Source organism: Sorex fumeus, unplaced genomic scaffold, assembly GCF_029834395.1.
Source record: "Sorex fumeus unplaced genomic scaffold, SorFum_2.1 ptg000079l, whole genome shotgun sequence".
NCBI classification, from domain to species: Eukaryota; Metazoa; Chordata; class Mammalia; order Eulipotyphla; family Soricidae; genus Sorex; species Sorex fumeus.
This window is the reverse complement of record NW_026606136.1, coordinates 4,158,612-4,185,206: the sequence shown is the minus strand read 5'-3', so window position 1 is coordinate 4,185,206 and position 26,595 is coordinate 4,158,612. Positions and strand designations below refer to the sequence as shown.

Genomic DNA, 26,595 nt, shown 5'->3' with positions numbered 1-26,595 from the left:
ATGCCAAACACAGTAACAAGTCTCACAATGTTACTGGGCCCGCTTGAGCAAATGGATGAACAACGGGAGGACAGTGCTACAGTACATCACCAATTGAAGTGAAGGGGATGGTTTATAAAACAACCCTAGGATGCTTAAAAAGTCTTTTATAATACATGTCATAGGCACAAAAATCAATTATGCCTAGAATTATGCATTTTTCATGAAATTATTGAATTATTCATTTAATAAAAATCTAATTTATAAATATGGGAAAACAAATTAAGATGCGTAAGTTATTTAGCTGCAACATAAAAAATAGAAAATTTATTAGAATTCTGTTCAGTCATAATTTATGGACTACCAAATATAAATAACTTCTGCAAAAAAGTAAAAATAATATCCAATTAAAAGATACTTTAATTAGATACTAAATAAGAACCATTACTTCACAAGAAAATAGTATCTATTATATTAATATTCTTTATTTTGGTTTTGGGACCAAAGCTGACAGTGCTCAGAGCTTACTCCTGGCTCTGCACTCACTCCTGAAGGCTTGGGGGACCATATGGGGTATTGAGGATCAAAGCGGGGCCAGCCCATGTGCAAGGAAGTGCCTTTCCTGCTCTACTATGTTTCAGACCCCTCTAATAAATTTTTGAAAGTCTGAACAAAGACAAAAATATTTCAATATAAAAGCTGAGAATTCAGATAAAATTAAAAGTACCACTTGATATTCTGTATCAAAACCGCCCATACACCAAAGGTATGTATTATTAAAAAAAAGGGCATAAACCATTTTTAGTGGATGTAGTTCTAAAATGAGTTAAGTTCCTGCATTTACCTGCTAAATGCTGGCCATAATTATAAGCATAATTATAACCTCTTTGAGGTTATACTGATATTTCTCGGGGGAATATGAGAAACTTCTGAGATCCTTAAGGTTATTTTTTGCTGTACCCCTGTGTTAAATAGACTCATTAGATTATACTTTTATGAATTTGTCTCTCTCTTTCAGAATGCTACCAAATGTTTTTTTCTAACAGCATTTAAAAAGCTGCTACAAATCTAGTATGAAATCCCTTCTATCACCTTATTTTGTACATAATTCTAGACTAACAGGTTCTAAACAAAGATTTTAAAATGGCTTCATCATATTCCTAAGGATTAAAACATTATTATTTTTTAAAAATGATTTTAATAATAGTTTTGTTTAATTTTATTCTTCCCCCAGTTATTGACTGTCATAAAACTGTATTTCAAATCTGTGACTTAACCAAACTATAAATGATAGTTAAATGAGTATTACTGATTTAATGTTTTACCAAGTTGATTAAATAAATATAATGTCCTTAATACTCTATCTTCTCAAGAATAAATGTAGATTGTGAATTTAGACTATACAGTGAAAGTAACTATTTCAGTTGATAAGGATTCTTAAAAGAGATGCTACGAAGTATGTATCAAAACCATCTGGGGCATGATTAAATGATTTCCATTTGTTATTTATGTCACAGATAATATTTTGCTAAGCAATAAAACCTTCCATTAGAATAATACAATTGTTAAGAATATTTGCAAGGTAAGCACTATACAAAGAAATACCAGTTAGGAAACAACAAATTAGGATAGGATATTGGGAAGTATCTAAACTATATCTGATCAGGCAAACAAAACTGATTTACTTGCCCAAGCACCATTTTCTATCTCTTAAAAAGGAAAACTAGACCACACAGTAGAAATAAAGAAATAATGTATCTATTTTTCATTGCAAATTTTATGTAATCCAGGAGAATCAGGGGTTGGGGGAAAGAGGCTTTAGAAAAAAAAGCAGGAATAAATTTTAATGCTGACAATAATAGATAGAACTTTTGGATCAACACCTACCGATTTTTTTCTACTGTTTTCCAGATCTTTGAGTTCATTCTCGATTTTTGTGATTAATTCCCTGAGTTCATCAAGATTAGTGCAAATAAGCTAAAATAAAACACAAAAACACAGCTTGATAACACATAATATAAAACACCCAAAATGTGGTAACAGAAATTGTTTTAACACACACTGAATTCACAATTGTCTTTGTAATAGCAAAAAAAGCAAAGAAAGCTCTGCATTTTATATTTTAAAAGACATTTACTTGTTATGGTGTATGAGCTTCAGACTTAGTATAAAAGAAGCTGAAATTTCAACATTGGTGGTTTCACCTATACCCCAATATCTGTTAGTTTGATAATTCAAGTAGTTTCTTAACATTACTATTAACTTTCAGCCCAGAATGACAAAGATCTGGAAATTCACTTAAAATCTGACAGGTTACTGAATCACTTTTAGGAAATGCTTCATCTGGCAGTGTCCTAATAGGTGAGTAGAGCAATCCCTGCAGAACTCACATATCTTTGCTGTGATTTCCGATCTATAAAATTTACGAAGTGAATTACTGCTGCTGAAATAGCTAATACAGGATTTCAACTATATGTTACTGATACAGTCAAAGAAGTGAGTGAGATTCAACACTTTATTTGTGTGCGTGTCGGGAGAGGTTTGGGCCACCCCAGCTGTGCTCTGAGCTTACTCCTGGCTCTGCGCTAAGGGATTATGGGATCAGACTTAGGTCTGACACATGTAGGGTAAGTGCTTTATCCATTGTACTATCTTTCTGTCCCCTAGTCCTTAATGTGACATTAAATGGTCTTAAAAAACCATCTCCTCAAGTAGCATCTAATGTCTATCATAATTGAGTGGTTCATTTTATTTAACTTTGCAAGACTGGCAAATAAATAAAATAATTGATTTTTTAGTTATTATTACTCAAACTAGTTTGGTGTAGTTATGGAAAATTTAAATACTGAAATGTCAGCAACAATAAAAAATTAGTACTTACATTTTATTGTAAAGTTATACTGTTTTCTGATTAGTTCAGTAAATTAAGCTTTTATCCTAAAATCATTTAAGCTCCTAATTAAAAAAAAAACTACTGTAGAAGAAGTAAATTTCTACATCAAAAACAGCAGATACATGTAAAGGAAAATATTTAAAGTCTTATAATATTTATAAAGTAATAATAAAAACATATTACACAACATATAAACTATTAATTCACCATTAATTTATCAGCCTCATATTTTAAAATTTCTTTGTTAAGGGCGTTGTTCTCTTAAGTGATATGCTCTTAAAAAAAAAAGGAAAAAACTGGGTTATAAGATGATTCTTAGTGACTACTGACTAATTAAAATGGGAGACTAGGAGCTTCTTAAACTTCCTCTTTTGACTGAACCAAGTGAGTGAACCAGTCTGAACCATGGCTAATATGCTTCAGATATACAAAAAAGGCAATATGGTTTGACTGAATTGAATAAGAAAAATGATCAAAGACAGTAAAAACTATAAATTTAGGGTATCATCATTATTTTGCAATGCTGGTAATGAACTTATGGCTTGATTTATTGGTTTGCCACTTATAATAACTACTTATTAGAAATATCTACATCATTTCAAACTCAAAGAACTGACAAAGCAGGGAAAACTTTTTTTTTTTTTTTTTTTTTTGCTTTTTGGGTCACACCCGGCGATGCTCAGGGGTTACTCCTGGCTCATGCACTCAGGAATTGCTCCTGGCAGTGCTCAGGGGACCATATGGGATGCTGGGAATCGAACCTGTGTTGGCCATGTTGGCTGCGTGCAAGGCAAACGCCCTACCCGCTGTGCTATTGCTCCAGCCCCCAGGGAAGACATTTTTAAGTACCCAAGTTAAAATTTCAGAATACAAAACACAATGATACAATAGAACAGTAACCGCATTATTACCATTTGCCAAATCTACAGTTATGAAAGAGAGGTTATTGGTCAAGAACTATGCAAGTGACTCTAGAAGTGGATAACATTTCAACTTCTATGATATCTTTATAGACAGCATAATGTTGGTCCTTTGTTATTAATTACTCAATGGAAGCTAGATTTCCCACTGTATAATCTGCTATTATGAATCACATGTCAATCTACCACAGAGTTTGCCGATGGCAACAAACCTTCTCAGTGGTATTGCTGTATCAGATAATATTATAGCATATATTTCTCATTTGCCCATATAGCAAAGATCAGAGGAATTTTTAAATGAATTTCTACACAAGAAATAAGGGTATATTTTGCATGTAGTTTGTAGAAACTGACAGCTATACCTCCACAACTAAACATCCTAACACTTTAAGAGCTTTTATTTAGCAACCAATTGTAAAATTAACAAAATTTCATATTCCACTTAGGGTGAAGTAGATAATTCAAAGGCCTAGAGCACATCTCTGGCATACATAGCACTTGGGTTCAATCTGGGCATGGTATCATTCCTTGAGGCTACCAGAGAGTACTGGCCCCAAAAACCAAAAATAAAAATAAAGGAACAGGTAACAAAGGGCTGAACTTCAATCACAAATGACTTCTATAGTTTAAGAACCATATAACAGTTATAGGTGGCTTTTCTAATTAGTAAGCTGTCAAAATTAGTGCTCCTGAAACTTTAGTGTAAGAAGAACCTGAAAATCTTCTCGAAACATAGCCTTCAGTTTTGTAGATCCAAGAAAATTGGAATTCTGTATTTGTAACAAGTTCCCAGGGATGGTATGCAGATCAAATTTTTGTGCAGAAAGGTATTAAATATTAATCACAAATATGCATATTAAGGAAACAAGTATGAACATCTAAAAAGATTAATTTTCAAATTAATTGGGAATGAAATATTAAATACAATTATTCTTAAAAACAAATGACATGCTATAAACAGATTCTGTTGAATTTAAGAATCAAAACATGAAACAGCAGTATTTTGAGGTATATTCAAATGCCTTTATATCTAACATCTGTGGATGTATGTATGTGCAAATATGCTTTATCACTAATGTAGATAAAGGTAAAAGGTAAAGGCCCTCCCGTTGATCGTCGATTTGCTCGAGCGGGCCCAGTAACGTCTCCATTGGAGACTTTGTTGTTACTGTGTCTGGCATATCGAATACTCTCGGTAGCTTGCCGGGCTCTCCGAGAGGGGCGGAGGAATCGAACTCGGGTCGGCCATGTTGGCCGCTTGTAAGGCGAATGCTCTACCCGCTGTGCTATCGCTCCAGCCCCCCAAATGGTGTCAAGTTAAATATTAGAGAATTATTATACAGGAACATAATTAAAATTTTGTGACTGTATCAAAGGAAAACAGTCTGACTTATGTCAACTCTGTCATGTACACCAAACTGATTACTTTATATGCCACAATAGATATCTATGTGGCCTTTATTTAATTTTTTTTTAATCTATGTGGCCTTTAAAGTTAATTTCAAATAGTACTTTTTAAAAAAAGAGCAAGAAAAAAGTTTTGAAGACAAAAGTGTTTTTTGGAACAAAGCAAAACACCTTATTAAAACTTCCTAATTATTATTCTGAATTTGAAAAACATTATCTGAGACTTGGGGCCTCCAGGGATAATAAGGAAAGCTCACAAGCAGCTCGGATTACACTCACTCTGCTAACACTCAAGAGAGGTTGTTCTACTGGTCAGTTACAGTTAGGGTTTTATCCCAGAGGAAGAACCTCCTTAAAGTTCATACTCAAGTTAAGCTTTCACTTTATGTAATCCATGACAGAACCACAAAATCATAAATCTTAAAGTTGAAAGAAACCAAAAAACCGGCAAAGGGATCCAAAGATCACCCTAAACTAAAAATACTACAACTCTAATTCATATATAAACTAATTAGAACACAGAGTAAAGTAATGTACAAACATAGTAAAGATACAGAAACTAGGATTCATTCTCCTTCTACAATACTACATTCTTTACGGGGTCCTTTCTAAACAAAACAAAACAAAACAAAAAGCTAACAAGAACTCAGCATTAATTAGTTTTGGCAATTATGATAAATAAATGACAAATACTAAAAGGTCCTCTCTTCAAACTAAAGAAGCAATAATATCTGTATATACTGGGCCAGAGAAGATCCTATAGAAAGTTAAAGAACTCCAGGATCACATCTCTGAAAATTATGCAAAAAATCATTTTTTACTTTATCACTAAATTAGAATTATGCCCTTTGGATATAAGCTCAATAGGTTTTAGAGATACCAATTTTACCTTTTCAAAACAGGACATAAAGTAATGTACAAATATAAAAAAACAAACACTGTCCTCCTGTTGTTCATCGATTTGCTCGAGCCGGCCCAGTAACGTCTCCATTTTGAGACTTGCTGTTACTGTGTTTGGCATATTGAATATGCCACGAGGAGCTTGCCAGGCTTTGCTGTGAGGGTGAGATACTCTCGGTAGCTTGCTGGGCTCTCTGAGAGGGGCGGAGGAATTGAACCTGACTTGGCCGGGCTGGCTGCACGCAAGGCAAATGCCCTACCACTGTGCTAAATATATGTTACATTAAAAAGCAAAAGAGAAAAACCACACAGAAAAGTTAAATATCCTAAAAAAATGGGTCATAGTCACTACCACACAATCCTATAATTTATTAAAATGTTGTGAGAAAACACTAAACTCTTGGTATAAATTTGAGCTTTATATTATATTCAAACAAAATTATATAACGTCTATTAAAACTATGAATAGAAAAATATTCCTTCTCACTTCTTATGATCAGCATACCTGCAATTATGACTATTTCCAAACCTGAAAATAAATCATGTGTTATGCAAAAAATAAAAGATTTTATTACATAAACTTTTTTACTATTGTATAACAGTGCACTAGAGTTAATAAACTGAAAAGCATTTTAAGGGAGAAGAAAAAAAACCCATACAGTTAACTGTGAAACAAAAAGCTTAAATTGAATATATTCATATTTAGAGGTAGAAACTCAAAATAATATAATCAAAAAGTCCTTAACACTGAGGCAGTCAAAAATTAACATTAATTTAGTATCAATTTTTTATATTGAAGGTCATGTTTTGTTATGAAATAAAATCACTTAGCTTCTCCACTGGTTAACTGAAGAAATATAGCAAACTTTCTAACACATCACACATTTGAAACATAGTTAGTATACGTTACATGAAAGATGTTCATTATCAGTGAAAAGTAGAATTGTGGAAACTAAGGCTCTTAAACCATTTTTAAAAACTCATCAAGGAGTTTAATTATGTTACTTTAAAAATACTAAGGTTTTAAAAATATTTTCTATGACTTCATATAATTGCATGCAAACAGAGTTCGTGAGTTTTAGAGCACTTGCAAATATTAAACTGAGGCTAAAAGTCTCATAAAATAAGAAAAAACAGCAAGCCAGTTTAATAGCCACAGGAAACTTAAATCTGATATAAATCATAAATCACCAATATATTAAATGCTAACAACAACAACAAATCCAACAAGGTTTTCTTATATATGCCAAGGGCACAACACGACCATATGCATCTGTAAGTTTTCCCTTGATTAAAATAGGGGTACAACAAAGGAGAAAGAGAGAAGAAAACTGCCTGCCATAGGCTGGGGGTCGGAGGCAGTGGGAGGGAAACTGGAGACATCAATGGTGGAAAATGTACACGGGTGGAGGGATGAGTGTTGGAGTATGACTGAAACCTATCATGAACAGCTCTGAAACTGTATCTCATGGTGATCAAATGAAAAAAGTAGGGGTGCAAATATTATGTGGTTTACCCCTTGCAAAATTCTTCTATGTTTAGTGATGAGATTTAGAAACATAAAATATAACCAAATTTTCTATTTATTTCAAAATTTTAACTGTTGGAAAAGAACTAAGGTCAATAATATATACTCTTAAGGCAATTCTTAATTGATTTTTCATTTCAGTTTTCATAGCAGTTTTTAAAGTTGTAAATCAGATTTTAAGCAAGCAATTGTGTTGTGATTTTTTTCAGTGGGGGGGAGGGAGTGGTGGTGCTGGGAGGAGACCAAATCATAGTGCAGTTAATTTTGATACTCTACAAGGCAGTGGAGGTATAATCATCTGGTTTTAATAAAACTCTGTTAACATGTTATAGGTGTAGTTTAATTGCTTATGACATATTTGAAAAAATGAATAATATGAGTAGATAAAACTAGTAAGCTCAATGATTTAATCTTTATAACAATAGTACCGAGCTGATAGCTAGGTACTATCAGCTCGGTACTATTATTAATCAAACTGGAAATATACAGAGATTAGTTTTTTGATCCTGGGCCACATCTGGGGGTACTCAGTGCTAGGGATGGGAAATTCAGTTCTCTCCCTCTCCCAGATGCTCTTGAGACCAGATGTGGTGCCAAAGACAGAACCATTAATTAATTTACCCATAGTTATAATTGCTTCTGATAAAGCTGGCATGAAAATCTGAGAATTTAATTCTAAAATCCTTATATTTAACCATATAATAATCTATGCAGGTTTCAGCATGGTGGTGGCTGGTTCTGGAGGTCTTCGGCTGCCGGAGCCATGGTTGGGGTGGGGAGGGAAACTCAACCCGCTCCCCTCCAAGGGGCCCCAGCGAGGATAGCCAGACGCAGGGGCAGGAGACTCTGTAGGACAACCTGGCAGGCTACTGAATGTAACCTGCCCACAGAGCAGAGTCTGGCAAACTCCCCGTGGCATACCCAATATGCCAAATACCAGTAACAATGATGGGTCTCATTCTCCTAACCCTGAAAGAGCCTTGAATATGGCACTTTTTAAAAAATCTCAGGGCTAGGACGACGGAGACGTTACTGGGGCCTGCTCGAGGCAATTGATGAACAACAGGATGGTCGTGATTGTGAATCACGTGATCGTGATAGTTCGAGCGGGCCCAGTAACACTGTGAGACTTGTTACTGTGTTTGGCATATCGAATTCTTGGTAGCTTGCTGGGCTCTCTGAGAGGGGCGGAGGAATCGAACTTGGGTCGGCCATGTTGGTTGGGTGTAAGGCAAACGCCCTACCCACTGTGCTATCGCTCCAGCTCTTAAAAAATACACAAAAATTTAATCCATCATCTCAATGATTATAGTATATGAAATATGGGTGGGATGACTATTTTCTTTAAGTGTGAGTATTTGGCAAGTATATAAACATGGATAATTCCTAAGGTAAACAACCAAATTTGATTTGTGCTTAAAAAAACTGACAAGGCCACTATCAAATTAAAAAGTAGTTGGGATGAAAGTAGAATTTACTTTTAAAATTAGAACTTCAAAACTTAAGCCACAACACTCATACTTTTTCCTAGAATAAGAAACTTTCTTTGTTTCAGGCTGGTATTCCAGAAAAAAATGCTTTTTTGTTGTTTTTTAGTGCAGATTTTTTTGGGGGGAAGGGGTAGGCTTGTTTTGGGCTACACCTGGAAGGGTTACGGGGAGGACTGGGACATCCATATGAAGGCAGGAGCACCTGCTAGACCATCTCTCCATTCCACTGAGGTGCTTCTAATCAAAATTCAGTTTCAAAGCCAACTTTTATGTTCATCAATAAGCCTAAAATCCTTTTACTATGGCTCTGATACAGAGAGTAAGGTGTCAGGTTGCTTTTATCTGTATCAGAACTTGTACTGAACAAAGCATTCTAGGTTGCAAAGGAGTATTTAGCTTTTTTGCACCTGTCTTAGTCTTTGTCCCACAAATAAATATTTATGCATTTACCTTTACAATTAAGAAAAGAATACTAGGATAAAACAAAACAACAGTAACAACAAACTAAGCAAGAAATTAAAAATAACAAAGAAAAAGCCCCCCCCAATAAAATACAAAAGAAAAATGTTTTGTAAAAAGCATACTAAGGGCAGCAAGTCCTTAAATGTCAGGCTTTAATAAGAGATCTACTACCTATTCATTAACAGCTTATTTTCAAAAATAAAACAACTCTAAATATTTCAATCAAAAATCTTTATGCTTTATACTAGAAATGTGACATTTGGTTTTTTAATGTTTGGTTTTGGGGTCACTTCCAGTCCTGCTCTGTGTCTACTCCTGCCTCTGTGCTTGAGGTCACTCCTGGCAGTGCTCAGGGAACCATGAGGTGCCACGGGTCAAACCTGTGTTTCACACATGCAAAGCATGCACTCAACTAGAGAGCCCGCTCTCTGGTCCTGAACGTCACATTTAAAAAACATATAAAATAAATAATTTTTGGTGTTTTAAATGCTAAATTATCATAATACTTGAGCTTCAGAAACTAAATTCACTCTATTATCTAATAATTTCTAATATATGGGGAAATTTTAAAACAGTTAAAACATATAAAAGAATTGAAATCAAATCCATACATTTGGCTTGTAACAACAAAACTTACTAACTACTGATACTAACTCTATGGTTGGTTTATTTGAGGGAAATAAACCTTTTTTTCCTGGGAGATAGATGTCGATTTTGAGTAATACCATGGTATTCACACCTAATACCATGATATTCACACTGTAAACCGGGTACAAAAATCACTATTCTCAACAAGTGTGTTTCCCATCCCTAGTAATATACACATACATATATGTGCTCCCAGACACATGCATCTGCAAGAGTACATGTAGTACATAAAACACATTCGACAGCCCTTCAATTACCAGGATGGGAGTTTATTTCAAACACCTAAATCTAGCAAAACAGCACTTCTGACCTAAATTTGAGAGTGCTATGCAACTGACTAGTAAACTAAAAGTGTAACTTAAGATGGTGTTTTTCAAATATTTTTACCAGTCAACCACAGTGAAAAATATGTATTTTACAATGCAAGCCAGCAACACATATATGATCCATGCCAAAGTTTCTTGAAATAATATTTACCCTTACTATATTTGACATACTATGATTTGTATTTTAACAGTAGCTTAAGAAATGCCTATTACACAACCCACTAAATTGATCTTGGTCTCACTAATGAATACCACCTGAAACTTTAAAAACATTGCTTATGTCACTTATTCCATATTCAAAGATGTTCATCTCCTACGACAAGTATCATTTCCTAAGACACATGGGGACAAATTTGTGGGCCAGACTTGTACAAGTATGTATTACTTTGAGGAATTGAAGGAAAATAATGGGAGAAATAGCAAATAGCAAAACTAGCATGAGTGGAAAAATGGCAACATAGCATTAAATTAAATGTACAACAATAGTAACAAGAGTAGAAAGACCTCAAAGTAAATACATATTTTCCACTGAGTATGCTGGAAGCAAGCTTACTTTATATAAAAGAATTTTATACAAATACATGTAATTCACCTTAAGTTATCAAAATAGAAAAAACCCTCTAATTTCTTCTGCTGTTCATTTAAGAAATTAAACTTACTAATTAACACTTTTACAAGAACACTTTCCCAAACCAACTATTACTGAAAAATATATGTATCTACATCTTTCAGTATATGTAACTGCTAAAGGCAGTATTCTAAATATTTTCACTTATTACTCTTACTTTTGGTATTTAAGTATTGCACTTAAAAAAATCTTTCTGAAATAGTCTGGAAACATAAATAACAATCAAAAAAATCATTTGTTGAATAACAAACATCTTATAATATTTACTTTGGTAAAAGTAAATTTAAAAGTAAATAAGTATTATTTACTTTGGGTGAGATTCTCTGCTTATTCTGTGCCAGTTACAAATGAAAAACTTTTCAAATAACCATAAAGTTGAATATACAATTACTTCCCTTTCTTTTTTTGTAGAAATGTTTAAAGAATAGTAAACATTTACTTAAAATTCTCTCTGAAGTTCTTTTAAGCTAAAAGATCTTTTAAGTTATTAAGTCTATTATTTCTACAGTATCAAAATAAAAAGATTGGGCTACATTATCACAAAATTTATGACTTGTTCTTAGAAGACTTCCATTTACACATTTATTCATATATATTTCTATTTAAATGACTTCTGAAAGTCAGTATAGTATATTAAAATATATTTAAATATTTTTATTGAGACAAAAACAGAAGTTTTAAATACTAGCAGATAAAATAAAACTGAGCTCTGCCTATACCTGCAGGAAGAAAACTTATAGTTGGAAACATTATAATGGATGTTACAGTAGAATTTAGTCATCTCTTGAGGAATAATATAAATAGTAAAGCAAAAAATTAAAGTAAAACTTTCTTAGGCAAAACTGAAACATTTACCTGAAATTCTGGTACAGTAGGTGACTTTGTGACAGTTTTCCTCTTCTTTGTGATTGCTTTTTTAGATATGGATTTTTTCCCTTTCAAGATTAAAAAAGAAAAGCTTCATAATGCTGTTTATAGCACCACTTCATTAACAAAAAGCAAATTACACAGAACCTTGAAAGTTAAATTATAACTAACAGATGGCTTCGAGTCAAATAAAAATGATGAATCAAAACAAGTCCCAGTGGAAACAAACATTAAACTACATCTATAACACACGTTAACAAAGTTTTATTAAGAACCAAATGATTATACCTCCAATGTCTTGTAGAGTATCAGAATTAACTGCACTATGATTTGGTCTCCCCCCAATAACCACCCCCCCCCCCCCCGAAAAAGAATCACAACACAATTGCTTGCTTAAAATCTGATTCACAACTTAAAAAAAAAAATAAAACTACGTAAGTACAAACCCTTACCTTTAACAATGATCTTTGTAGTCAGGAATTAGAACTATACAGTGAAGACTGATCTTTAGCCAATCTAATAATGTGAAAATCCTCTTAGCAGCTTAAGAAACAGGTTTTTCCATCCCTTTAGTCCTGCACTCACCTAATGGGCCGGCTGCCTTTGGCAGGATTCAACATCCAGTTTTAAAACAAGGTAAACATCTCCCTTTAAAGTGAACCTCATCATTTGTGTAATCAGAAATAACTAGGAAAAATAAGTCTACATTCTCAAAGAAATCCAATTCTAAGCACAGTTTAAAGTATATCTACTCAGTGTATTTACATTAAAGAGATAGTCATCAAAGAAATTCCATTTTACTAAAACACATGCTAAAGTAAATATTCTCCCACATTAACACATGGCAGTTAGTTAAAAAAAAAGATACAGGGCACTGTACAATTCATGGAACACATTTTTTTAAAAAATACAAGTCCTATCCTCCAGGAGCTTAATGAGAAAAACTTTAAAATTAATTTTTAATCACAAAAACTAGTAGACTAAAATCAGCCTAGAAGTTACTTCTTATTTTAAAAGGAAACACAAGTGAACACAAAAAGTAACCATTCTTTATCTCTAATGCTCCTTCATAAACATTCTTCCATCCAGATATGATCTTGCATGAAAAGTCTATTTGACTGCAACATGTTATTGAACTTGTAGGCACAACTTCAATTTACAAAAGAATTGCATTTTTTTCTGTATTTAAGTATCAGCAAACTGCATTTTATATAACTTCCAACATACATCTTAGTAAGATGTACACATATTTGTTTGAACTACTGAAAAATGAGTTGCTTAAAGTTTACTAAGTTAACCTGGGTTTTACTGTCTTCTAAGTAGCAATGTGGTATCACATGACCTTCACTTTAAAATTAAAACAACAGATGGGTGGGAGCTGGGGGGGTGAGTGCTGAGAAATACACATTGGTGGGGGGATGGAATACTGTATGACTGAAACCCAATCATGAACACCTTTGTAATGTTCCATCTTACAGTGATTCCATTAAAAATTTAAAAATAAAATGTTTCTTCTTTATATTATTTGCTTCTTGTAGGAAACAGTATTTACAGTAGAACCAAAATAGGTCTTACAAAAATAGGTCAGGAGGTAGGTTGCGTAAGTAAACAATATTCAAAGAAAATGATTGAATTCTTGAGATCTCTGATTTATAAACTGGGTATAAATTTTTCTTTTTTCTTTTTGTTTGTGAGGGGACCACACCTGGCAATGTTCAGGGATACTCTCGGTTATGCACTTGGAAATCACGCCTGGTGGTGCTCAGAGGACCATATGGGATGCCAAGGAACAAACCTAGTGTACCACATGCAAGGCAAATGCCTAATACTCTGCACCATCATTTCAGTTCCCCAAATATTAGTACCTTTCAAGAGGATTCAAGATTTTGAACAGCAGAATACCTAGCCATGCCGATCTAGTAACAGCAATTTGCTCCCACCCAGATAATTCTAATTAGCTTTAAAGAAATAATTATAAACGCAACAGAAGTTATCGCTGATATTCTCAATGAATTTCATATAGTTTTCACATAAACACTAACTTCAGGTACTAAATTAAATTCCCAGTTAACTCTGGCGGCTATTCTATCTAAATGGATTAAGAAGCTAAGATAGTTATGGGCGTTTCTTTCATCATGTGAGCAAGAAACTCAAATGTTATTAAAAAGGTAGTTTTGAGTGGTGGTTTTAAACTTGAATTTTGGGACTAAATTGGGGGGACTTGAATACTAGTTCTGATCAGTACTAATAAGTACTAACTACAAGACACAAGCAAATTGCTTTATTTTCCCATGGAACTTTTTCCCTGTTAAAAGTAATAATTACATTATGTACTTTGTGAGAATTCAATAAACAAACAAACAAACACTGTCCTCCCGTTGTTCATTGATTTGCCCGAGTGAGCCCAGTAACATCTTCATTTTTTTTTTGAGACTTGTTACTGTGTGTGGCATACTGAATACGTCACAGGTAGCTTGCCAGGCTTTGCCGTGCAGGCAAGATACTCTCGGTATCTTGCCGGGCTCTCCAAGAGGGGAGGAGGAATCGAACCCGGCTCGGCCAGGCTGGCTGCGCACAAGGCAAATGCCCTACTGCTATGCTATATAAACATAAAAATTTTTCATGAGAATTAAACGGATATTTGAAGTATGTAGAGATCAGACCACTGCTCTCTATGTAAAGTAAATATTATCTGCCTTAAATAAGTTCAAATGTCCGAGTACAATATTATTGTCTGACTTTCAAATTCAATAACTTACTTAAATTACTAACAATTATTTTTATTAATCAAGCTAACATCTTTAACTGTTCCTGCTCAGATGTCCTGTGCCACGTTCTACTTTGTACATATTATCAATTGTGACAATTATATGTAATTATCCATTTCTTTTCCTTACTAGATTTTGAGTTAACTATAGAAGTCATACTATTCATTTTGTACTGACAGCACTTAGCACACAATAAGTTATGCGAAATGATCCTTAAACACAAGAATCATACTTTTTTTGAGTGAAGGGGCACACCCAGTTGTGCTTAGATCTTGCTCTGAGCTCTGTGCTCAGGGGTCATTCCTGGCAGTGCTTGGGGGACCATATATAGTGCTAGATATCAAACTAGGTCAGCTGAATACAAGGTCAAGAACATAAATCCCTGCAATATCTTCTTTAGCCACAATAATCATCCTTCTGATCAGATATTTTAACCAGTCTTGAAATAGAAAAATGGAGGCAGATTAATTGCTCAGAACTCTAAAAGACCATCTGTGTCCGTTTTTCCTCAGAAAAATATTGACTGGGTCCCAAGAGCTAGTTCAACAGGTACGGTGTTTACACTGCTCACGGCTGACCTGTTTTCAATCCCCGTCACTACACATGGTCTCCTGAGCACCATGACTAGGAGGAATGAGTCCTGAGCACAGAGAGAGGAGTAAGCCTTGAATACTCACAGGTGAAGCCCCAGCAAAACCGAAAGCCAAAAAACCCAAAAGCACACAACACTGACAATTTTAAGTAAGTTACACAATTTACCAAAGCAGTGCAAAACATGACTTAGGACTGGTAATAAGAAAACTTCACACTGAGTCTAAAGACTTGTTAAAGCGACTGTTATAAAATTATCTCAGTCGATTCTCAAACCTACTCTCCAAGGTATACCTATACTTAATATATATTAATTAATTATACTTAGGTATACCTATACCTAAACCTATACTCCACTTCAATGTGGGATAGTTGAAAATATATTATTTAACTTAGTCACACGTTGCGGGCTGGAGCAATAGCACAGTGGGTCAGGGGTTTGCCTGGTATGTGGCTGACCCGGGTTCGATTCCTCAGCCCCCTCAGAGAGCACAGCAAGCTACTGAGAGTATCCCGCCCGCATGACAAAGCCTGGCAAGCTGCCCGTGATGTATTAAATATGCCAAAAACAGTAACAACAAGTCTCACAATGAATATATATATTAATATATATTATTATATATATTATAATATATATTAAGTACTGGTGCCCGCTTAAGCAAATCGATGAACAATGGGAGGACAGTGCTACAGTCATGTGTTGCACTGTATGTACGGGGTTCTAACTCCAAGTCTAAGTTCATTCCATTATGTAATTCTTTTTTCTTTTTTGGATTTTTGGACACACCTAGTGCTGCTCAGAGCTTACTCCTGGCTCTGCACTCAGGGATCACTCCTGGCAAGTCCGGGAGACCACTGAGCATAAACTCTAAAACATACCTGGCAAAGTGTATGGTGGACACTATAACATGGCTATATGAGAAATATTTCCCAAACCTGTGATTACTGAACTCGCTTTGAAAGAGTGAAAACACCTTCTCTTTTTAAAGATAGTGTTTTAAAAAGAAAATGTTTAACTCTTTAAGGGGTATAAATCCAAACTAACTATAAAAGCCCAATGATATACATATGTATATATATACGTATACATATATACGTATATATATATATATAGTCCAGAACAAAAGCCACAAAAAGAGAAGTATAACAAAAATATAAAACAAACGTGTTGCTGCTGTAACATTTTATACAGTATTACTACAAAAGTACCAAGTTTAGTATCTGATGAAAACAGAGAACTGAATTAGTAAGATTTCATTTCTCTTGCCTGTAGCACTGTAGCACTGTCCTCCCGCTGTTCATCGATTTGCTCAAGCAGGCACCAGTAACGTCTCCATTTTGAGATTGTTACAGTTTTTGGCATATCGAACACGCCATGGGGAGCTTGTAAGGCTCTGCCGTGAGGGCGGCTATTCTCGATAGCTTGTTGGCCTCTCCGAGAGGGATGGAGGAATCGAACCAGGGTCAGCAGTGTGCAAGGCAAACCGCCTTGTTATATTGCTCCAGTATTTTTGCCCCCCCTATACTGATATTCAAAAATCTGTTCTGAAGGTCCGAAGAGATAGTACAACAGGTAAGACGCTTGTCTTACACTTCACCAACCCAGGTTCTATCCCCAGCATCCCATTTGGTCCCCTGAGCACCACCAGTAGTGATTCCTGAGTAAGGAGAAAGCCCTGAATACCACTGGCTGTGCCCCCAAATCAAAAAACAAACAATAAACCCAAACCTGCTCTGAAAATAAAATGAGAAAATGTAAAGACAATTCCTATTTCACAATTATAAAACTTTCTCTTGAAACAGCCTCAGAGAGGGTATACATACGTGTGTGTGTGTGTGTGTGTGTGTGTGTGTGTGTGTGTGTTATAGCTAACTTGCTTTGAAGTTTTTCTTTTCAAAGTTGTTCATAATGGAGTTGTTTCAGGTATAAAATGTTCCAATACTAATCCCACCACTAATGTTCCCAGGTTCCCTTCCATCCCCGCCTGCCTCCTTGGCAGGCATATAACAAATTCATTTCGTATTACTCATTCCTACAAAACTTAAAGGAATAGCAAATGAAATTACCATAAAATTCATCAGTAAAAGTCAGTTTGTGATGACTAACTGCTGTTTGTAACCTTTCTGAATCAAGCAGAGGACAACAATATGAACCATTAATGACTATCATACCCAATGCCTTGTTTTGGAGAGTTTCTCTGTCCTTTAAAGGAGCTCTTTTAAAGCTTCTTGCCTTTGAAGTGTTTTTCACTCACTGTCAAGAACTAGACATGAACAGCCACGTTTTCTCTTCAAAAATGTTCTTAACTTCCATTTGAAAAAGTGGAGCAATACTTTGCTCATAATACAAATTCCTTTTAATCCAATATTCAGCATTTAATGTTTTTATTCTGTTATTGGTAGTCTATGAAGAAAACTATATCAATATTATACTTTATAAGTCACCAAAAATCAAAACTGCCTTTGAACAAAAGATCAGTAGATCACAAATTAAATAAGCAAAAATTTTAGTTGAGTTGACATTAATAAAACAGCAGTATAAACTTTTGAAATGAAAATTTGTCAAAATATGCCATTTAGTATTTTAATTGCTAATATTTAAAAAAATCATTCAGACCAAACTAAATTTATACAACCTAAAAAATATATAAAATTTAAAGTGTTACCTCTGAAACTTTATTGTAGCTTTTTGTCATGTGGAAAATGTGGACCAGTTTTCATTTCAATAAATTTCATTTCAATAAATTTTCATTTCAACAAATTCTTATTCTTGATAGTGAATTTTACTTTTACTACTTCTTTAGTCTGACACTGACATGATTTTATCAATGATACACTAAACATTCAAAAACTCATTTATTTGTATCCAGTGATTAAAAAACTAAAGTGTGGGGTCAGAGGGCGTGTAAGACACTTGCCTTATTTGTGGCTGACAAGGGTTGGAACCTTTGAACCCTATATTGTACCGTCAGGAGTGATCCCTGAGTGCAGAGCCAGGAGTAAGCTCTGAGCACCGCTGAGGTGGCCCCAAAACTAAACAAAATAAAACATAAAAGCCCACTAAAGTGTAGCAACTATAGCCACTAAGTAAATTTCACTGCCTTTTTTGCCAGATCATCATCAAATTATTGTCGATTTTAATTCTCTACGTTACTAAGGGGAAGAATAAAAAAATGAAATCCACAAATAATGTTGATACAGAGCAACGCTTTTCAGTAACAATTCAAATTTTCCCAATTAGATTTTTATTAAAGTTAAATGAGTTGACAAGCTTCTTATTCACTTATTGAAACAAAAACTGATTTAGGTAGACAGTAAGAAATGAATAAAGCTACAGTAATAAAAAAAACCAATAAACCACTGAAGACTATTTACATTATTTCCTGTGTATTATTAAATAGGTTTATGACAAATATATTAAATTTATTTAAATTGTAAGACAAATTTATAAATGCTTTTATTAAACTTCTTCATCTCTTAAAAATGCAATTTTCCACAGGTCACATTTCTTCAGTATGTATATTAAAATATATACTGAATACAGAGAACTGAAAAAATACAGATTCAGGAAAAGAACTGAGACCCAGAAAGATAATCTGATTAAGAACTAGTTGCTATGAACTTTAGTATTGGAAATATCTCACAGTGTCAGCTTTTCCACTGCATTATACTGCACTTTTCGGGTTAAAAAACTGATCACTTATTCAGAAATTGGTCCAGAAAAAGTAAAACATAATGTACAAAAACTTTTAACTGCAAAATTAAGTTCAAATGTATTGCAGCAGAAATTTTATTAATATATTAAATAATTTCTGCAATTTTAATCATGGAGGGTAATAAGAAATTTGATCTTTAAAAACATATACAAACAAGCAATCTGTCAATTTATTATGTGAATCATTTCCCCTGATAATCTAATTAAAAGGTCAACTTTAAATATGTTTAAAGGAGACTCTCACCTATCTGTGTTAGCTTACCAGATTTGTGCTTCTTGTGTTTTGCTTTCTTTTTGATGATCAATAACTTATTCTGGATCTCAGGTTTATAAGACTTGAATGCAAGAGAATGAAGACCTTCACGCTTTCTCTGTAAATTTTCATTCAGAACATCTTTCAGTTTCTTTTTTTTCTTTTTCTTCTTTTTTGCTCTCATTTTAGTTAGTTTGAATTTCTTGTGGCTCTGTAGTGACTGCTCTAATAAAAAATCCCTCACAACTTTGTGGCAGTTAATTTCTGGATGGTCACTGTGACTTCCATTTACATGAATCTGGCAAGATTTTAGAGCATTTTCTTTCAATGGACTGGGTTCAGGCTTTACTCTGGAAGCTTCGCCATATTTTTCCTGATTTTCTATAAACCTTATTTCACCTGGACTGAGGGGCTCTCCAAAGCCAGTAACTTCCCCTGGACTCCCTGGTTTCTCTAAATTTTCTTTAAAACAATCACTTTTTTTAAGTTCGCAGAGCCTACGAATTCTTATTTCACAGTTGGATTTTACTTCCATTTCAACAGAGAGATCATGATTATCCAAGCTCATTTTAGCAGGGCAGCAAGTTGAATCAAAATTAATTCCTTGCTCTTTTTGGTAGGCAGAGGGCAGACCTTCTCCAGTACACCTGTGTTCTCCATTACTAGTACTAACATAGTCACACTTCAATTTCTCCAGTTTAATTCGAGGTACTCTTTGTATCTTTATTGGTGGAACTGGAAATTCTGGGGCCTGAAAAGGTCGTTGTTTATAAATCCGTACATCGGCACCACAGAACTGTGGGAAATGGACATAAGCATTCTCCAAATAATCATAGCCAAGGATAACTTCCCTGCATTCATGAATAGGCTGTCCAAGTACAGCATCTTGAACTTCTTTCTGTGTTTCATACACAAAATCACAAAGACCCTTAAGTAGCCACACTTTTTGGTAGAAAGGTAGTTCGTGAAAAGGTTTTTCTTCCAAGGGATTAACTTCTCCAAGAACTTTAAAAAACTGAGGACACAACCCAAGTTTTTCAGCACAGTTATCAGGATTTTCTGTCTGCCCTACAGCAGTGTACCACTGCTGTACTTTCTGTCTCAGTGCTGCTTCCCAGGTCCTATAAGGCAAAGTAGGTCTTCGATGTAAGGTAGGTCTTCGATGAGGAGGACTTAATAGAGAAGTCATTATTTTGGATAGAAAAGCATTGCACTGAGGCATCAGAAGACAACGTTCCAATTCATAAAAGACTATTTCTGGCAAATTTAGAATTTGTTGGGCTAAACAAAGGAAATGTCCGATTGCTGGAATTTCCCACATGGTCTCCATACAAGTTGGCAATGCTTGAGCTAGAAGTTTTCTTTCCCATTCCTCTATTTCCTTTTGACTAGCTTCTTCTGCTTCTTTTCTTTCTTGCTCCCGAAGCCTGAAGAAAATCGAACAAATTGTAAGGGAAAATATACTAAATTTTAAGTATGCCATGTTTATCTTCAGTTCACAATACAACTTAGGACTTGTCTGTGCTCGTTTTAACTATCAGTACCACAGATGTAGCATATTTCCCAACATGAACAAATTAAATAAGACCTCAACAAAGTCTTGAACTTTACTGAAATATTACCAAAATGAATTATTCAACTGATGTGAATCAACTTCAAAATATAGTAAAATTTAAAGAATGTTTACTACACAAAAGCACAGTTTAGTATTTTCCAGAATAGAATTTTTCATATGTTGACTTCCTTTAACCCTCTAATTTCATTGCTAGGAAGTTATTCCAAGAAAGTAATTCAGTAGAAGCAAAAATGGGCTTGTCAGTATTAAGTACAGTTTTAACACATGAAACTATAAAGAAAGATATTACATAATTAGAAAGTTTACTTCATTATTCAGCCTTAAAATTGAAATTAAAAATATTATACATAAACTGTCACTGTCCTCCCGTTGTTCATCGATGTGCTCAAGCGGGCCCAGTAACGTCTCCATTGGAGACTTTGTTGTAATGTATTATACATAAACACACACACACAAAACCCCCCAGCAAAATCCCACAGTATATAACAAAACTGGTAAAGGTAAAGGTAAAGGCCCTCCCGTTGATCGTCGATTTGCTCGAGCGGGCCCAGTAACATCTCCATTGGAGACTTTGTTGTTACTGTGTCTGGCATATCGAATACTCTCGGTAGCTTGCCGGGCTCTCCGAGACTGGCAATAAATAAAAATATGTGTTCACTAAATAAGGAGATGACAATATTGCAAAACTTTTAGACTGATATGATTATGGGGTGGTTTCTTTCTGTATTAGAGAGAGCTCAATGGGCTGAATCAATATTTTGTATGTAGGAAGCATAAATTCAATCCCAAGTATCACACGGTCACCCAATCACCACCAAAAACAATGTCTGACTACAAAGCCAGGAGTATTTCTTGAGGGCCATTAGGTGTGGCAAACTCATTCCACTCAAATTTTTCTTTTCTGGTACTGCTATACAACGTTCTTATTTTTAAATAGTAAGATGAGGAGATTGACGTAAATCTTTGTGATCTTGGATTAGACAACATGTTTTTAAATATGGCACTAAAAACAAAACCTCTCAAAAACAGCTACAAATGGATTCGTCGATTGCCTCGAGCAGGCCCCAGTAACGTCTCCTTCATCCTAGCCCTGAGATTTTTTAAAAAATGCTATATTCAAGGCTCTTTAGGAGAATGAGACCCATCATTGTTACTGGTATTTGGCATACTGCGTACACCACGGGGAGTTTGCCAGACTCTGCCGTGTGGGCAGGTTACATTCGGTAGCCTGCCAGTTTGTCCAAAGTAGGAATGAGATAATAAGATGTCATAATAAGATGTCGTGCAGCCGCAAATGCGGCCACGCGGTTCTGGGAGCTGGGTTTTATAGTTTTAAGTTGAACAAGTACAAATATAATTTTTATTTGATTTTTTTATTTGATGTTTCTGGCTTTATCTTTCTTGCACCCCACTTCTTCAGTTAGTACACCCAAAAATGCAAGTACTTCCTCCCTTAAGAGGTCAGGTGCTTTCCCTAACCTTTTTTCTGGTTCTCAGAAGCAGAATATATAATCACATATTCTAAGAGCTGAAAAGTCATGTTTTAAATTTCTTGGGAAAAATCACAAAGCTAAACATTTCCCTTTTATTTCTATAGATCATAGTACCTCTGCAATATAGTGATGCCATCAAAAGGAGTTACAGAAAGAACCTTGAGGCAGCAAAACGTACATTGTTTCTTTACATCTGCAGGCCAGTAATTTTGGCCTGGGGAAAGAAGATACAAAACCAAACTGAAACCTTTCACAAGCACTTTCACAAGCTACAAGCACTTGGGCTTGCATCCCAAAGACCAGTCTGCTAGAGCTTGGAATCTACATCCCCAAAAACAAAACCTCTCAAAAACAGCTACAAATGGATAAACTGGACATTATCAACAGTAAAAGCTTTTCTGCTTTTAAAGATATCGTGCTGTTGGTAAGTGCTCCCCTCAAATCCTGTTACAACACAGGCACAGTATCTGTCCATGTGAAAAGAGAAAAGGGGGGGCACGAAGAAAAAAGTAAGAGATCATCAAAAGGTCCACAGAATAGGAGGGTTTGTTAGCAAAACACATATTTCATAAGTTACTTGTATCTAGAAATTTTAAGGAACACAACTAATAACAAAAGAACTAACAGCCCCAAGAAAAAGTGAGCAAAGTTCAGAGGCTGGAGTGATAGCACAGCGGGTAGGGCATTTGCCTTGTACACGGCTGACCCGGGTTCAATCCCCAGCATCCCATATGGTCCCCTGAGCACCGCCAGGAGTAATTCCTGAGTGCGGAGCCAGGCATAACCCCTGTGCATCGCCGGGTGTGACCCCCAAAAGCCAAAAAACAAAACAAAACAAAACAAAAGTGAGCAAAGTTCAGATCCCTCATATGTTGTATCCTTCTTCAAAAAATTGTTTTAAATGGGCAAAGGACCTGAATAGACATTCCTCCAAAGACTGTATATAAATGAGTAAAAAAAAAATATAAAAAGATGCTGAATCATTATCCATCAGAGAAATGCAAATCAAAACCACAATAAAGATACTTATTTAGACTCCCTAAGATGACCGTACTGACAGGAAACAAGTCTAGGCAAAAGAAGGGCAAGAAAACCAGAAACTTCAAACAATGCAATTTTTTCCCATTTTTTGAAAAACAGCCTAACATTTCCTTAGAAAGTTAGTTATCATGTGATCCAGCAATGCTACTCCTAAGTATATACTGAAAAGAAAAGTTTCACACAAAAACCTTTACATGAATGTTCACAGTCACATTATTCTTAAACAGCCAAAGGGTGCAAATCTATGGACTATGGAATGGACTATGGAATGCATAGTGGATAATGGATATTATATTCATATAATTTTATTGGCAATAAAAGAACTACTGATGCAACTACAATATGGGTGAATCTTGAAAACATAGGTGAAAGAAGTAATCTATCAAGGATCCCATATTGCCTTTACTGTTTCTTAGTAATGTTCCAAAATCTATAGACACAGAAATATTCATAGTTTCCTAGGATTGTGGAAGTTGGGAGAAATAGAAAATGACTATTAAAAGGTATGAGATTCATTTTTGGAGGTGATACAAATGTTCCAAAACCAACTGTGGTGGGATCAAAGCGACAGTACAGTGGGTAGGGCACTTGCCTTACATGTGACCACCAGGACTTAATCCCTGGCACCCTTTATGGTGCCCAGAGCCCTGCCAGGAGTGATCCCTGAGTGCAGAGCCAGGAGCAAGCACTTAGCAAAGCTCAGTGTGATTAAAAAATATAAATAAGTAAGACCAACTGTGGTGACAGCTTCACAACTGTAGCACTGTCCTCCTGTTGTTCATCAATTTGCTCAAGTGGGCACCAGTAAAGTCTCACAACAAATTGTGAGACTTGCTGTTACTGTTCTTAGCATACTGAATACATCATGGGTAGCTTTCCAGGCTTTGCCATATGGGCAAGATACTCCCGGTAGCTTGCCAGGCTCTCCGAGAGGGGCGGAGGAATCGAATCCAGGAGGGTTGCGTGCAAGGCAAACGCTCTACCCGCTGTGCTATCACTCCAGGCTGGCTTCACAACTATGTGACTACATTTAAAGTAATTTAATTATACATTTTAAATAAGTAAATTGGTATATGAATTGTATTTCCCTAAAACCATAAAAAAATGAAATCATTTAAAACCTAGGGAGATAAATCAGAGTAACAAAGGAGAAAAATGTAATAATTATCTTACTACTGATCTATGAGAAGAAAGAACTCTTCAAGAAAAGACGTATTAAAACAGTGAGATACGATTAATTCTAAGCTTTAAATGAAAATGGAGGCATAATGTATGACATTGGCTATTTTTCCATATAATTACACTGAAACAGCAAGAAGATGATTTCAGCAATACCAGAACTTACTCATTTGTATTTAAAAATATGCCATAAATATCCATATATTTGTATTTTATATATTTTATCTTTTATAAGAGGCCATAATATTCATATTTATGCTTTTTGTTAGTCTGGGAGGGGGTTCAGGAGGAAGGCTCCCAAATGAAAATCATTTAAAACCAGTATTCCTCCTAGCAATTCTTGGTCAATTGGGCTGACTGCTCAATGCAAGGGCCCAAGGATGGGTACCTGCTTGGAATCTGCAGTGAAGAGAATACCTGGGCCATTCCAGCAGTGCTTTGGGGCCTCCAGGACAAACACCTGGTGACGCTTAGAGGCATCCATCTAGGATTGCAACAAGCGATACTCAATGAACCATTTGGTGCTGGGGACTGAACTGAGATCCTCCTGCAAACAAGGCTCACACCTTAATCCCAGTACTCTCTCTAGTTCCAACACTTTTGTATTTTTTGGCTGAGCTATATCTACTTTGTTATTTATTAATTTTTGTTATTTATTAAATATTTTTTAAAATGTAATTTGTGATGTGATACATTATATTTGGATATCTAACACTTCATACTCTTAGAAAAATTCAAATATTTTCAAGTATGCTTATATAATTGGGAGTGTCAGTGACCCAGTAGAGTCTGATACAAAGTTGGAATTCTAAAATCCCACATAATCAGTTGAAGAGTATAGCAGAGACAATTCCTTATCCTGTTCTCAACTAGGGCAATTCAAGGAAAACAGTCTTCATAATGGGAGTGGTAGACAGAAAATAATGGCTAAGAATTTATAACTGCAAACTGACTCCCTTCTGAATTCATTACTGATCCCATTCCCATTTCCTGGGTACTCAGAAAACAAACAAACAAACAAAAAGCCACATTAAGAAATGAGTTTAATGTAGTCTTATTCTAAAATTGCTCTCAAGTACTTATTTGAACAAAAAAAACATCTCCAAAGGATTGTACCTAAACCTCCAGTACTTTATACCCAGACCATTACATGCAGGCCCACTGTTACAGGAACAGGAAACAAATTCGGAGGTCAGAAAGATAATACAAGGGTGAAGGTGCTTGCTTTGCATGTGTTTATGGCCAACTCTGGTTCGACCCCTGGCACCACAAACGGTCCCCTAAACACTAGTAGGGGTAATCCCTGAACAAAAAGTCCAAAGTAAGTCAAGGTCTGAGCATCACTGGGTGTGCCTCCTGCTTCTTTCAAGAAACAAGTTCACAAAGACAGCACTGTATCACTGTCCTCCCATTGTTCATTGATTTGCTCGAGCGGGCACCAGCAATGCCTCCATTATAAGACTTGTTACTGTTTTTGGCATATCGAATATGCCACAGGGAGCTTGCCAGGCTCTGCCATGTGGGTGGGAGGTAGCTTGCCTGGCTCTCCAAGAGGGGCAAAGGAATCGAACCAGGCTCAGCCATGTGCAAGGCAAACACCCTACCCGCTGTGCTATAGCTCCAGCCCAAATATGGAAATAAAAAGAAAAAAGATTTATAGTTGATCCAAGACCAAAACCTAAATCTAGCAGACTAAAGATTATTTTCAAGTTCTTATAAAGTATCAATCCAAATTTACATTCAAAGAAAAAAAATAAAGGTAAAGGCTGGAGAGACAGCTCAATGGTCTAAATTCAGTGCATGTTTTGCACGCACAAGGCTCAGGCTTCATTCCCAGTATCATGACTACCTGAGCACAGCCGGGGGCAATCCTTGAGACTGAGGCAGGGCTAGGCCCTAAATACAGCCAGGTGTGGCCCAGAATACAAATC

At 35.3% G+C, this 26,595-nt stretch overlaps 1 protein-coding gene across 1 annotated transcript in view; it reads right to left on the bottom strand.

Moving 5' to 3' along the window:
• The window catches only part of BRD10 (bromodomain containing 10), a 107,706-nt gene that overhangs the window by 29,677 nt on the left and 51,434 nt on the right, over positions 1-26,595 (bottom strand). Inside the window, exons 3-5 of the mRNA XM_056130528.1 lie at positions 19,385-20,802; positions 12,037-12,116; positions 1,867-1,956 (exon numbers count right to left, since the gene is read on the bottom strand). Of these exons, the coding sequence (XP_055986503.1) occupies positions 1,867-1,956; positions 12,037-12,116; positions 19,385-20,802 (1,588 nt within the window). The remainder of the gene's footprint in view (positions 1-1,866; positions 1,957-12,036; positions 12,117-19,384; positions 20,803-26,595) is intronic.